A 13691-nucleotide genomic window follows, 5' to 3' on the forward strand; every position below is an offset into this window, starting at 1 on the left:
ATTTGGGGATAAATCTAATATCTACTCAGCTTCTAGTTTCTGAATTTCTGTTTTTCTTTCATCCACTATTATCTCTCAAAACCTTTGAATGATTAATAAGTGGAACTTGGATTCACTGACTCTCGGGGCTGGGGATGTGACTGAATGGGAATGCTGCAGGTTTTGTGTTTATGAGGCCCCAGTCTTGATTCCTAGTGTCATACAAAAAAAACTATTAAAAATAGTTAAGAAGTGAGAGAAATAGAATGCCTGTCTAGAATACAGGTGGAGGGGAGGACAGAGATGGGGGCATTGGTGGTGGGAAAGTTTCACTGGTAAAGGGGGGGTTGTCCTTTTTATAACTTAAACCTAACTACAAGCATGTTTTTAATCATGGTGCTTGAATAAATGTATTAAAAAAGGAAAATTTTTGGATTACACAGATTACAAGAGTACAACACACATTCTTAGAGACTAAAGCTGCTGAAATTCTCTCAATGGACAATGAACTGGTCCTAGATTAAACTAAAAGGGTCAAGAGGCAGACTAGGACTTGGAAGAGAGAAAGGAGAGTGAAGGGTAGGCAGAAGCCAGGAATCAGGTGTGATCCAACATATATTCTGACTACAAAAAACCATGTTTTAGTCAGTGTGAAAAAAGTCAACATATTTAGGTATCTAAAATAAAATACATATATTGCTTTGTCCTTCTAATGCACCATCCTATACATCATACGAGCAAATGTCTCAGGGCACCAAAGAAAGCTGGTTCCATTCCAGGAACACATTTTGACAGTTTTGTGTGCAGGTACAATTCAAAGAGTAGAGATTTCAGGCCAATGTTATTCCTTGGTAGTTCTTGTCTAAACAGGCAGTAAGACACATAAAAAAAAATGACCATTTTAGGCTGGAGAGATAGCATGGAGCAGGGCATTTGCCTTGCATGCAGAAAAAACTGTAGTTTGAATTCCAGCATCCCATATGGCCCCCCATGCCTGCCAGGAGCAATTTCTGTGCTTAGAGACAGGAGTAACCCCTGAGCACTGGTAGGTGTGACCCAAAAACCAAAAATAAAAAATGACCATTTCATTCAGTGTGGAATTAAGACAGGGGTCCATGCTGGAAAAGTTTCTGTATTACATAACTAAGTGGATCTAAACAGAATAGAGGAGGGAAGGGACAAAACAGAAGAGAACATGGAGTGTAGGGCCACCATGATATGTTCCAGAAACTGTAAATACTTTTTCTGCTTTTGAAGCACATCTCTGAATTAAAACCCTTCTTTTATCCCAACATATTACTCTTCTCTTATATCCTGAAGCTCTCCTGAGAAGCTAAGAAGGGCCCCAAAACACTGTCTCCCGAAGTCACTCAGGCCAAAAGGCCAAGAAAGACGGACTGAGTGAAAACTGGCTATCAGAAATGCCAACCAGAGAGCTGATTCCTTTGTCTGTGGAGGAGTCCGGCTGCTCTGAGATTGGCAACTGGGAAAAGCTGAAGAAACCTGTTGGCTTTGCGTGTTTCTCTTTTCTGATCTCCTGAAGCTCTCCTCAGAGGGCTAAAAAAAAAACTGTCTCCTGGAGGCCCCAGAAGACCATGGCCTCTCTGTTTTGTTTTGTGGCAACACACTCTTTCTAACTCATGAGCCCCACAACAACACGCAAAAAAAAAAAAAAATCACTCTACAAGCGTGACAATGGAGAAGACTTGCAAGCAAATACCATGCACAGAGAATGAAGATGATAGCTCTGATGACCCAAAAAATACCAACCATCAGGAGTTTAGAATAGATATATGGAAGAACCTCATGGAAATCAAAGAAAACATAGCTATAGCTGAACAGAACACAAAGACAGAAATCTGAAAAATCCAAACTGAAATAACAGATCTGAAAAACATGGTAACTCAACTGAAAAACTCAATGGACAGTATCTTTGACAGGGTAACATCAGCTGAGGACAGAATCAGTGAACTGGAAGAACAAATGCAGAACAACTCCATACAGCAGAAGAGATTGAAGAGAACCTTAAGGCAAACGATCAGGCAATAAAAAGTACTCAAGGAATGTGAAGAGATGAAAATAGAAGTCTTTGATAAACTCAACAGAAACAACATAAGAATCATTGAAGTCCCAGAGGCCCAAGAGGGAGATCCCCAGGAAGAATCAACAGTCAAAGATATAATCACAGAGAAACTCCCAGAGCTAAAGACTGCATGCAAATTCTGCATGCCCGAAGAGTACCAGCTAGAAGAGACCCAAAGAAAAACACACCAAGACACAATCTTGTTACAATGATGAATCACACAGATGGAGATAGAATACTGAAAGCAGCAAGATCAAAAAGGAAAATCACATACGAAGGAGCATACTTAAGAATTACTGCGACATGTCACAAGACTCTCCCAAGGCCAGAAGACAGTGGTGGAATATTGTGACAAGACTGAATGAAATGGATGCCTCACCTAGAATACTGCATCCAGCCCGACTCACATTCAAGTTTGAAGGAAGGATATGGATAAGCAACAACTCAGAAACTTCAAAGATGCAAAACCACCCTTAAAGGAAAAACTGAAAGGTATACTTTAAGACAAGACAGACCAACAAACACACCAAACTTATACACAAAGGTGACATTAAATCCTATGAAAATCATCTCCCTCAATGTCAATAGACTAAATACACTAATTAAGAAATACAGAGTAGGGGCCGGCGAGGTGGCACTAGAGGTAAGGTGTCTGCCTTGCAAGCGCTAGCCAAGGAAGGACCATGGTTCAATCCCCTGGCATCCCATATGGTCCCCCCAAGCCAGGGCAATTTCTGAGCACTTAGCCAGGAGTAACCCCTGAGAATCAAACAGGTGTGGCCAAAAAACAGAACAAAACAAAAATAAAAAATAAATACAGAGTGGGAAAATGGATCAGAAAGATGAACCCAACCATCTGCTGCCTACAAGAAACACACCTGAATATTCAGAACAAATATAGACTCAAAATCAAAGGCTAGAGAAAAATAATCCAAGCAAACAACACCCTAAAAATCCTGGGGTGGCCATATTAATATCAGATGACACCAACTTCATACTCAGAAAAGTTGTAAAGGACAAAGATGGACACTTTGTAGTAATAAAGAGATATATGCAACAGGAAGAAATCAAACTACTAAACATGAGTACCCAATGAGAGACCAGCAAATTATCTAATACAATTATTGACAAATTTGGAAGAAGACATCAATAATAACACAATATTTGTGAAAGACCTCATCAAGGCCCTATAAACACTTGATAGGTCAACCAGACTGAAACCCAACAAAAATATACTAGCCATGAAAAGAGAAATGGGTCACTCATCTATGGGCTTTAAGAAAAATGAATGACATTTTTAACAGTATCTCAGAGACAAGAGAGATGAGGGCTGGTAGGTGCAGCTCAGGACATGCAGCTCATCACATAGAGTGATGAGTGCAGTTGCAGAGATGACTACACTGAAAACTATCATAAAATGCGAATGAATGAGGGAAGTAGAAAGCCTGTCTCGAGTACAGGTGTAGGGGGGTGGGGAGGAGGGAGATCTGGGAAATTGGTGGTGGGAATGTTGCACCGGTGAAGGGGGGTGCTCTTTACATGACTGTAATCATACAACTATAATCATGTTTGTAATCACGGTGTTTAAATAAAGATAAAGGGAAAAAAAAAGGAAATCTAGTAGAAAAATTAAATTCAAAAAAGGAACTGAGAACATTGCTATTTTTTAATCAAAGCATAATTGACTTTCAGGTATACAATATACTAATTCAACGTCTGCATGCACTGTAAAATTATCAGTCACAATAAATCTTTTTAACTTCAAAAAAAAAGAGAGAAATGGAAGAAAGAGTACTAGTAAATATATATATGTATATATATATGTATATATATGTATATATATGTATGTATATATATATATATATATATATATATATATATATATATATATATATATATATATATATATATATATATATATATATATATATATATATATATATATGACACTCCATCCCCAGAAACCTGGATACACATTCTTCTCCAAAATACCTGGGTCATTCTCCAGGATAGACCACATGATGGCACATAAAACATACCTATAAAATCAAGAGGCTAGAAATTTTGCAGGCTACCTATGCTGACCACAAGGTGCTAAAATTAGATGTGAATTACAAAGGGACACGGATGAAAAATTTTAACAACTGGGTATTAAACAGCCTACTACTGAACAACCAGTGGGTCCAAAATAAAGTCAAAGAGAAAATCAAAACTTTCCTGGAAACAAATGACAATGAAGACACAAACTATCAGAATTAAAAATTTTAACAACTGGAAATTAAACAGCCTACTACTGAGCAACCAGTGGGTCCAAAATAAAATCAAAGAGGAAATCAAAACTTTCCTGGAAACAAATGACAATGAAGACACAAACTATCAGAATTAATGGGACACAGCAAAAGCGATCCTGAGAGGAAATTTTACAGCTTTTCAAGCACAAGGGGGTATATTTCAATAGCCTGATGATGCAGCTCATAAAATTTGAAAATAATCAACAAAAGAAACCAAAAATAAGGAGACAGAAGAAAATAACAAAGCTTAGAGCACAGATCAATGAAGTAGAAACCAAAAAAAAAAAAAAAAACAACAATCTAAAAGATCAACAAAAGTACAAGTTGGCTTTTTGGGGGAAAAAATAAATAAGATTGATAGACCATTGGCAAAACTCACAAAGAGAGAGAGAAACTTGATAACCCATATCAGAAATGAAAAGAGGAGATCACTACAGATATTTCAGAGATTCAAAAGGTTTTCAGAGACTACTTTGAGAAACTCTATGCCACTGAACATGAGAACCTAGAAGAAATGAATACGTTTGTGGACTCTTATAACCTTTCACAGTTGAGTAAAGAGGGCGTAGCATATCTAAACAACCCCATCACTATTGAGAAATTAAAATGGTAATCAAATGTCTGCCCAAAAGAAAAGCCAAGGCCCAGATGGATTTACTAATGAATTCTTTCAAAAATTTTAAAAGGAACTACTACCAATCCTAGCCAGGCTCTTTCATGAAATTGAAAAAACGGCACACTTTCAAACAGCTTTTATGAAACCAACATTATCTTGATACCAAAAACAGACAGAAATATAATAAGTGGTGTTGGCACAACTGGTTAGCCACTTGCAAAAAAGCTAACTTATACCCCCAACTAACATCATGTCTGAAGGTAAAATCCAAATGGATTAGAGATCTTGATATCAGACCTGAAACCATAAGGTATATAGAACAATACATAGGTAAAACACTCCATGACATTGAGACTAAAGGCATCTTCAAGGAGGAAACTGCACTCTCCAAACAAATAGAAGCAGAGATAAACAGATGGAAATATAGTAAGCTAAGAAGCTTCTGCACCTCAAAGGAAACAGTGCCCAAGATACAAGAGCCACCCACTGAATGGGAGAAACTATTCACCCAATACTCATCAGATAAGGGGCTAATATCCAAAATATACAAGGAACTGACAGAACTTAACAAGAGAAAAAAATCTATTCCCATCAAAAATGTGAAGAAATGGACAGACAATTTAACAAAAAAGAAATACAAGGGCCCGGAGAGATAGCACAGCGGCGTTTGCCTTGCAAGCAGCCGATCCAGGACCAAAGGTGGTTGGTTCAAATCCCGGCGTCCCATATGGTCCCCCGTGCCTGCCAGGAGCTATTTCTGAGCAGACAGCCAGGAGTAACCCCTGAGCACTGCCGGGTGTGACCCCTCCCAAAAAAAAAAAAGAAATACAAATGACCATTAGGCACATGAAAAAATGCTCCACATCACTAATCATCAGGGAGGTGCAAATAAAAACAACTATGAGGTACCATCTCACACCACACAGATTGGTGCACATCACAAAGAATGAGAACAAGCAGTGCTGGCGGGGATGTGGAGAGCAAGAAACTCTTATCCACTGCTGGTGGGAATGCCATCTTGTCCAAACTTCATGGAAAGCAATATGGAGATTCCTCCAAAAACTGGAAATTGAGCTCCCATATGATCCAGCTATAGCTATCCTAGTAATATACACTAGGAACACAAAAATACAATACAAATATCCCTTCCTCACACATATATTCATTGCAGCACTATTTACAATAGCCAGACTATGGAAAAAACCAAGATGCCCTTCAATAGATGAATTTCTAAGAAAACTGTGGTACATATACACAATGGAATATTATGCAGCTGTCAGGAGAGATGAAGTCATGAAATTTTCCTATACATGGATGTATATGGAATCTATTATACTGAGTGAAATAAATCAGAGCGAGAGAGATAGATGCAGAATAATCTCACTCATCTATGGGTTTTAAGAAAAATAAAAGATATTTTGCAATAATTTTCAGAGACAAAAGAGAGGAGGGCTGAAAGTTCCAGCTCACTACATGAAGCTCACCACAGAGAGACGAGTGCAGTTAGAGAAATAAGTACATTGAGAACTATCATAACAATGTGAATGAATGAGGGAAGTAGAAAGCCTGTCTAGAGTACATGTGGGGTGGGGTGTGGAGGAGGGAGATTTGGGACATTGGTGATGCGAATGTTGCAGTGGTGAAGGGGGGGTGTTCTTTGCATGACTGAAACCAACCACAATCATCGTTGTAATCAAGGTGTTTAAATAAAGATAATAACTAAAAAAGAGCCACTGCTGGTACTAAAATTTCTTGTCATTTATTCTTTGATGATTGGTAAAGTATACATCTCACAATACATAAAGAGTGGTAATTGACATATTTTGTATGGGAATGGATCAAATTACATTTTTTCTTCCCAAAAGTGATTTTCATTCTCATTTTCCTTTGTACAGTTACATTTAATAAAATCTATTATATAAGCTCTGAAAATTTTCACTGATAACCTCTGCCTTCTATATAATCTGGTATTGTCAATCACTGATTCATCAAAGTCCTCACTGATAGATGAAAGATTACTATATACAAAAATGTTTGTTTTTCTTTGTAAATTTTTATATTATACATAACTTTTAAATGAATAACATTCAGATTATTTATGAATTAACAAGAATTCAACCAAGATTATATATCATTATATATATATATATATATATATATATATATTCAACCAAGAGAACATTATGGAGCCTGCCAATTGTCTGGCTTCTATATTTCTATTCAGAATTCCCTTCTACTTGGATGCACCATTGGCACTAGCATCTCTTCACCTGTGGACCAAGAACATGACATCTACTAGAACAACTTTCTCTTGACTTTTGACATGACTGGGTGGGATTAATGTCATATTTTGCCACTGGATGAATGATTCCCTAAAGCCAGACATTAACCCTTACAGTTTCTCAATAGGCCAAGGTCAGTGTTTAATTGTTATAGTTTTGACTTCAGTGAAGAATTCATAGGAATCCTTGGCTCCCTCTCTACCTACCCCAGAACTCTTCATCCCCCCAAAAGGAAGGTTCAACTCCCTGATGAGCCAGCAGTTGGTCCAGACCAAACCTGACTGCAATCTCTTGGCTACTCGGTGGACTCGCCCAACATTGCTGGACCACACTGTGGCTGCCAGTCCATATTTAACGTTGTTGGCCCTGGTAATCACTTCCTCTTCACTATCAAAGGGGACGACACATGTCACCGGACCGAATATCTCTTCCTTCATGCAACAGGATTCATCCTTAATATTTGTTATCACTGTGGGAAGCATAAAGTAGCCTGCTTGATTCCTAGAAGGAAGGTTCAATTTATCGACTCCTTCACCACACAGAATTTGGGCCCCTTCAGCACGAGCTCTCTTGATGTAACTTCTGACCTGTATGGGTAAAAGCTATAATTAGTAATATTTTACATTCTGTACTCAATGCAAAAGGACAGGAAATTCAACCTTTTTCATCTTCTAGAAAAAATAAGCTCAGAAACATAAGGGTGATGATTATCTTTCTGCTAGCTGCAAATGCTGAGGGCACAAGTGCTCTGCTATGATGTGACCATTCAGCACTCATATGTAAGAAGAGGACGAGAAATTTGTTTAATTGCTGAGTGCAAGGCAATCCAGATAAGTGCTTTTCATAATTCTCACTTAATTCTCCCAAAATTCTTTTAACTAGGTGCTATTACCCTCTGTTTCATGGTGACATGATTAAACCTCAGAAAGAATAAGTGGTTCATTGCAAGAATAAGATAAAACTATAATCCCATACACACAAACAAAAATCTTACCTTTAAAAAAGTCTATTTTTGGTTTTGTCTTGGGACTACATCTGGCATGCACAGGACTTATTCCTGGCTCTGTGCTCAAGGGCTATTCCTGGCACTTCCTAGTGGACCATATGCAGTGCCAGGGACTGAAACTAGGTCAGCCACATAAAGGTAAGTGCTCTACTCACTGTATTGCCTGCCCAACAAATAATTTCTAATTTCTAGCCTCATTACTGAATTTCTGAAAATATATTGTAATATAATATAAAAACTTTAAGGGAGATAATAGTTTAACCTAGTGACTCATAGATAATGGTATGCATTTATTAATAGTGGTTGTAAAAATAACTTATAATAAAATGGCATCTATATTTGTATATGGAAATGTTATTAAAGCCACAATGATACATTATTCTTTCCTAGAGGGAAATCTTAACCATCTGAGAGGTTATACAGTAATCTCACCAATTAAAAGCATTAAACAACAAGGAGGAAAGCAAAGGCAGGGCACATTTTGAAGTAATATTTTAGGTCTCGCTTTTATTTCCTGCCTAAGCATTCTTCCCAGTGTTAGATTAGTATCCACTGTGCAAGTACATTCAACGAAGAACTCAGTTGACAATATTTTATTTGTTGTTGTTATTATTGTTGTTGTTATTGAACTTGTACAACACTTCCTAAGCCACAAAGTCAAAGAATTTGAAGAAATAAATCATTTATGACAGCCTTAGCATCTCCCTTCCTCCAGCTATGCTTTTCTCTCTGATATGTATGGTTATTTCAAGAGTTTTCTTAGAAAAGCCCAGTATGCTTTGTGGGTAGAGACTAAAACATCTTTTGGACTTCCTTTTCTCTAGTCTTCAGCTTCTTTGCAAACAACCCACACATTAATTAAAAGGTGCCAAAATGAGGGAAATTCAAGAAAGAAGCTCTCTGGTTACGTAGCTTGGTACAGAACTAGGAATTTGGTGAGGAAATCAAAAGAAGATTGACTTTAGATCATCACAAATAAGTAAAATATAGAAAATCTTGGGCTAATAAAATATGGCAAGAAGTATCCATTTTTCAGTTGTGGGCTTACAGAAAGTAACTCCCATAAAACTGAATTTAATTTCGAGAGGAAACATATCTGGTGGTAGAATAATATATCCATGTGCAGCTCACAAATTGACATGGAGCTGCTACAGAAATGAGAAGATGGGGCCGGAGAGATTGCACAGCAGTAGGGCATTTGCCTTGCATGCAGCTGATTCAGGAAAAATGGTAGTTTTATTCCCAGCATCCCACATGGTTCCCTGTTCCTGCCAGGAGTGATTTCTGAGAGAAAAGCCATGAGTAACTCCTGAGCACCAGACCGAAAAACCAAAAATAAAAGGGAAAGAAGAAAAGAAAAGAGAAGATGTGGTTTCCTGGCTTCCCAGGCACCTGCCCCCCCAACATCTTTAGAAGAGAAGCAAGGGAAAAATGACAGAAAACTGAGAATTCCCATTGCATGCTTGATCACAGATGGTTGGCATATGAAACAAGAGTGACATTCTGAAAAAGCCAAGTATATAATTCCCAGATGCTTCCAGTAGCTCTCTCACAATGCTACAGCCAAGAAGGCTTCTTCTGAAGAACTAAACTGAGAGTCTGTCCCATCAAGGGTTCATATGGAGGGCAGTTCAAAGACAAGGGTTATGACACATGCATCTAGACGCATGCTATCTGGGTGAAAATGAGAGGTGTTCTGTACCTTCGTATGTTGGAGTAAATAAAGTCTTTCTTTTTAGAAAAGTGTAGCATATGAAAAAGTTTCCATAAGATGATTCTTGGAATTGTATATAAAAGTGTTTCCTTAGGATTGTTCTGTGACTTTTGCCCCACCTAACCCTTCCAGGTGGGGCGCTGTGGAGTTGGCAATAAATAGCTTGAGGGACAGGAGTGAGGGGTCCTTCTGTGAAAAGCTGCTGGCTGCAGGAGGATTCTCTGGCTCTCCTTGCCCGATCTTTTAAACCCTATCGTTCTTGTCTGTGTGGATTATTACTTGCTGCGGATAAATATTACCAAGGTCTTCCCCCGAAAGGGGACAAGGGGATGGGAAGTAATTTCTCATCCTGGGGACTGTTCTTGGATTCACAAATACCCAGCCAAGATAACGGCGAAGATATCTTGCAGAAAAGCTTAAGATTTTCTCACATGAACAATAATTATTTAATAAAAATGTAATTAAAATAGTTTTTAGGATTACGTAGAAAAGCAAAAGGCTTTGATTCAAAGGTATGATCTGTAATTGTAATGTGCTAATGTTGCTTTCTTAGCATGGAGAAATGTACCATAGGGAATATAACAGGTTAACAATATGGAAAAGGAGTAAGTTGATATAGAAACTCTTGGCTTTTGCTCTTTTATTTTAGGATGTTAAATAAAAAATACATAAAAATCACGTAAGTAAGTACTGGTTTGGGGATTTTAAGTTTTTACTTTTGGGCTTATTTGATCACTTCTTAAGTGCTAGCTTTTAAAGCATTATTTGGTTTGGTAGGAGTTTCTGAAATAGATATTAGGGTAAAGTTGAGGCCCTGTTTAAGCTTTGCTAGTGTCTTAAGAGATAAAATTGTCAAATGTATTTAATTTAAATCAAGAAGGAATCTTGACTTTGACCACAAAATCTATGGAAGCAATTCTAGAAACAGTGGGATTGGAGAGCCTTCTTTCTCTGTCTCCTCTGTTATCAGTAATAAGCTGACACAAGTTTGCTGGATGAAAATAAACTGAAAATGTGCCCCCCCCCAAAAAAAAGGGAAACACTGAAACAAGAATATTCTCCCTAGCAGTGCTGGTGCCAAACTGAGAGTGCCACCTAAGCTTTCTTACTTCCTTGGTGCTCACCTTGGACATCACCAAGATGAGAGAAAAAAGAACCCATTAACCTCTCCTAGTATCTCACTCTGGATGCAGAATATGACATTTTTGCTTTACAAAACCCACATAGGCAGCTAGCTGAGTAAAAGCAGAAAGGGGCATTTGAGAGAAGTTTTCCAGAATCTTCAGGTAGATGTTGCATACTCAAGAGTTGAGCAGAGGAACACATACAAGCTTTGCCTTGACTTTCCTCACCCCGAGACAATCTTTTGCTGCAGGACTTCTGACCCTGGGATCCACTTGAGCCTACCCATCCAAACCACTGTATCTGCTCTATGAAATTACTCCAAGATGCAGTACCTGGTGGTTTATTTAGCTTATTCCTACTATTCACTCAGGGATCTCTCTTATTGGTGCTTAAGGACCACATAGAGGTCCAGGGATTGAGCCTGTCAGCTACATACAAGGCAAGTAACCTCACTGCTCTACTATATCTCTGGCTACAGAAGCTTAAGCATTTGAAAAACATCTAAATGTCATGTTAATATAGAACTTCACTATTCCCCTAAAAATTGTTAAAATCTTTATAAGGTGCTATTGAGTAAGCTATTTTAAGTTATATAAAATTAAAATAATACAGATTTACTGTTATTTATAATTAAAACTTTTATATTTTATTCTATTGAGGTAAATGTTCTAGGGATAACACTCAGAGCTTCACATGCAAGGCAAGTGTTCTAATGTTGAGCTACATTTCTGGCCCTTGTTCACTGCTTCTTAACATGGAAAAACTTTCAGGAAATGTGATACTGCAGAAAAGGTTCCATTGGCATAAATTTTGAAAATAATCTGAATGTTATTTTTAACTCATAGTGTTTTTCAGTTTGTACATGTATGAGATACTGAATACAATATTTATTCAAGAGCTAAAAGGTAAGTAAAATTCAATATGAAAGTTACCCATAATATAAGCTAAAATAACCAATAAAAAGAAAAATTAATGATAATCATGTATGTGTCTCTTTGGTCCTCTTGCTTTACGATGACTTAACCATCATGTTTCATGCATGTATCCACTAGTTGAAAGAAGATGGCCCTAAGTTTCAGGGTTATACTGTACCTGGAACACATAAGGTACTAATTCATTTTCCTAACAAATACGTAATACACCTCTATGTTACAGAATTGTTTTCAGGGAAAAAGCAATAGTGACCAAAATGGACCATAAAGATTTCTCTTGTATTTAAAGGGAAGATAATAAAGAAATAAATGACACATGCTCTATGTCATATATGTGATACATATACATATATGTAATGTATGTTATATATGCTCACAGTCATGTAGAAAATATATCAACAAGAAATTAGAGGAAATTCTGAGTTGAAGATCTTGTTTTATGTTATGAGGTATCATATTATATATCAGGTACAACAGCAAAAACCCTCACTCAAAAAAATGACAGTGGCAATAAGGGCCAATCCAGGAGATCCCTTAAGGAAGAGCATCCAGGCAGTGTGAGTAGCAAGGCTAACAAGCATGAAGAGGGAATGTGCCTGCTATTCTCTAGGTCATTGTGTGGTATCAGAATGAGGAAGCTGAAAGTGACAGACTATCAGGTCAGAGGTAAGAAAAGATAGTCTCCTGGTTTATTCTACAGGCTCCCGCCTGTAGCAGATAATTCTGAGGAGATCAGAAATGTCTGCAGGAGATTCTGTAGGTTTTCAGAAGGGAATTATATGGTAAGTGGGCTAAAGAGGGTTTTCCCATCCCTTGCAACGGGGGAAGCAGGAATACACTGAGCATCAAATATATGGATATCAAACAAGAAAAAAATCTAACTTCATCAGAAAATGGGGAGAAGCACCAACAACAGCTAAAGTGTGAAAAAGTTTCACCAGGATCACGGAGAATGACTCAGAGATTGGGTAGACTGGTATACCTGGAGCCCAGAGTCAGTCTTATGCCAGAAAACTTCAGGGGTGAGGCCTTCTTGTAATCAGGCCAAGGACTTTTTTTTTTCTGTTTTCTCCATATTTTGCTGAGCCTATGCAAACAACGGTGATTGCCATTCTCACACCACTACTACTGTATTTTTTAACACTTATCCTTTAAGAAAGAAGAAAAAAATCTTACTAAACTTAAAAAAAATAACTGTAGTTGAATGCCTGTCTCAAATACAGGCAGGGGATGGGAAAGAGGGAGGGGGGAATTGGGGGTGGGTGAAGGGGGGTGTTCTGTTTATGACTGAAATCCAACTACAATCATGTTTGTAATCGTGGTGCTTAAATAAATAATTTATAGTAAAATAAATGGGGAGAAGAAATGAATATATATTTCCTCAAAGAAGAAATACAGATTGCCAAAGCACACATGAAAAAAATGCTCCACATCACTAATCATCAGGGAGGGACAAGCAAATCAAATCACAATGAGCTACCATCTCACACCACAGAAACCGGGAGAAAGGAACTCTTAGTCACTGCTGGTGGGAATGATGTCTAGTCTAGCTTTCTGGAGAACAATATAAATACTCCTTAAAAAAACAGGACTCTAGACTTCCATATTATCTAGCAATACCACTCCTAGGGATATACCCTAGAAACACAAAAACACAATACAA

General features: G+C 37.7%; 1 protein-coding gene across 1 annotated transcript in view; it reads right to left on the reverse strand.

Moving 5' to 3' along the window:
• Positions 1-7336: 7336 nt before the first annotated feature.
• Positions 7337-13691, reverse strand: part of ALDH8A1 (aldehyde dehydrogenase 8 family member A1) — a 29328-nt gene continuing 22973 nt past the window's right edge. The window contains exon 7 of the mRNA XM_049788041.1: positions 7337-7838. Within this exon, the coding sequence (XP_049643998.1) occupies positions 7386-7838 (453 nt within the window). The 3' untranslated portion in view covers positions 7337-7385. The remainder of the gene's footprint in view (positions 7839-13691) is intronic.

The sequence above is a fragment of the Suncus etruscus genome, chromosome 15 (assembly GCF_024139225.1).
Source record: "Suncus etruscus isolate mSunEtr1 chromosome 15, mSunEtr1.pri.cur, whole genome shotgun sequence".
NCBI lineage: Eukaryota > Metazoa > Chordata > Mammalia > Eulipotyphla > Soricidae > Suncus > Suncus etruscus.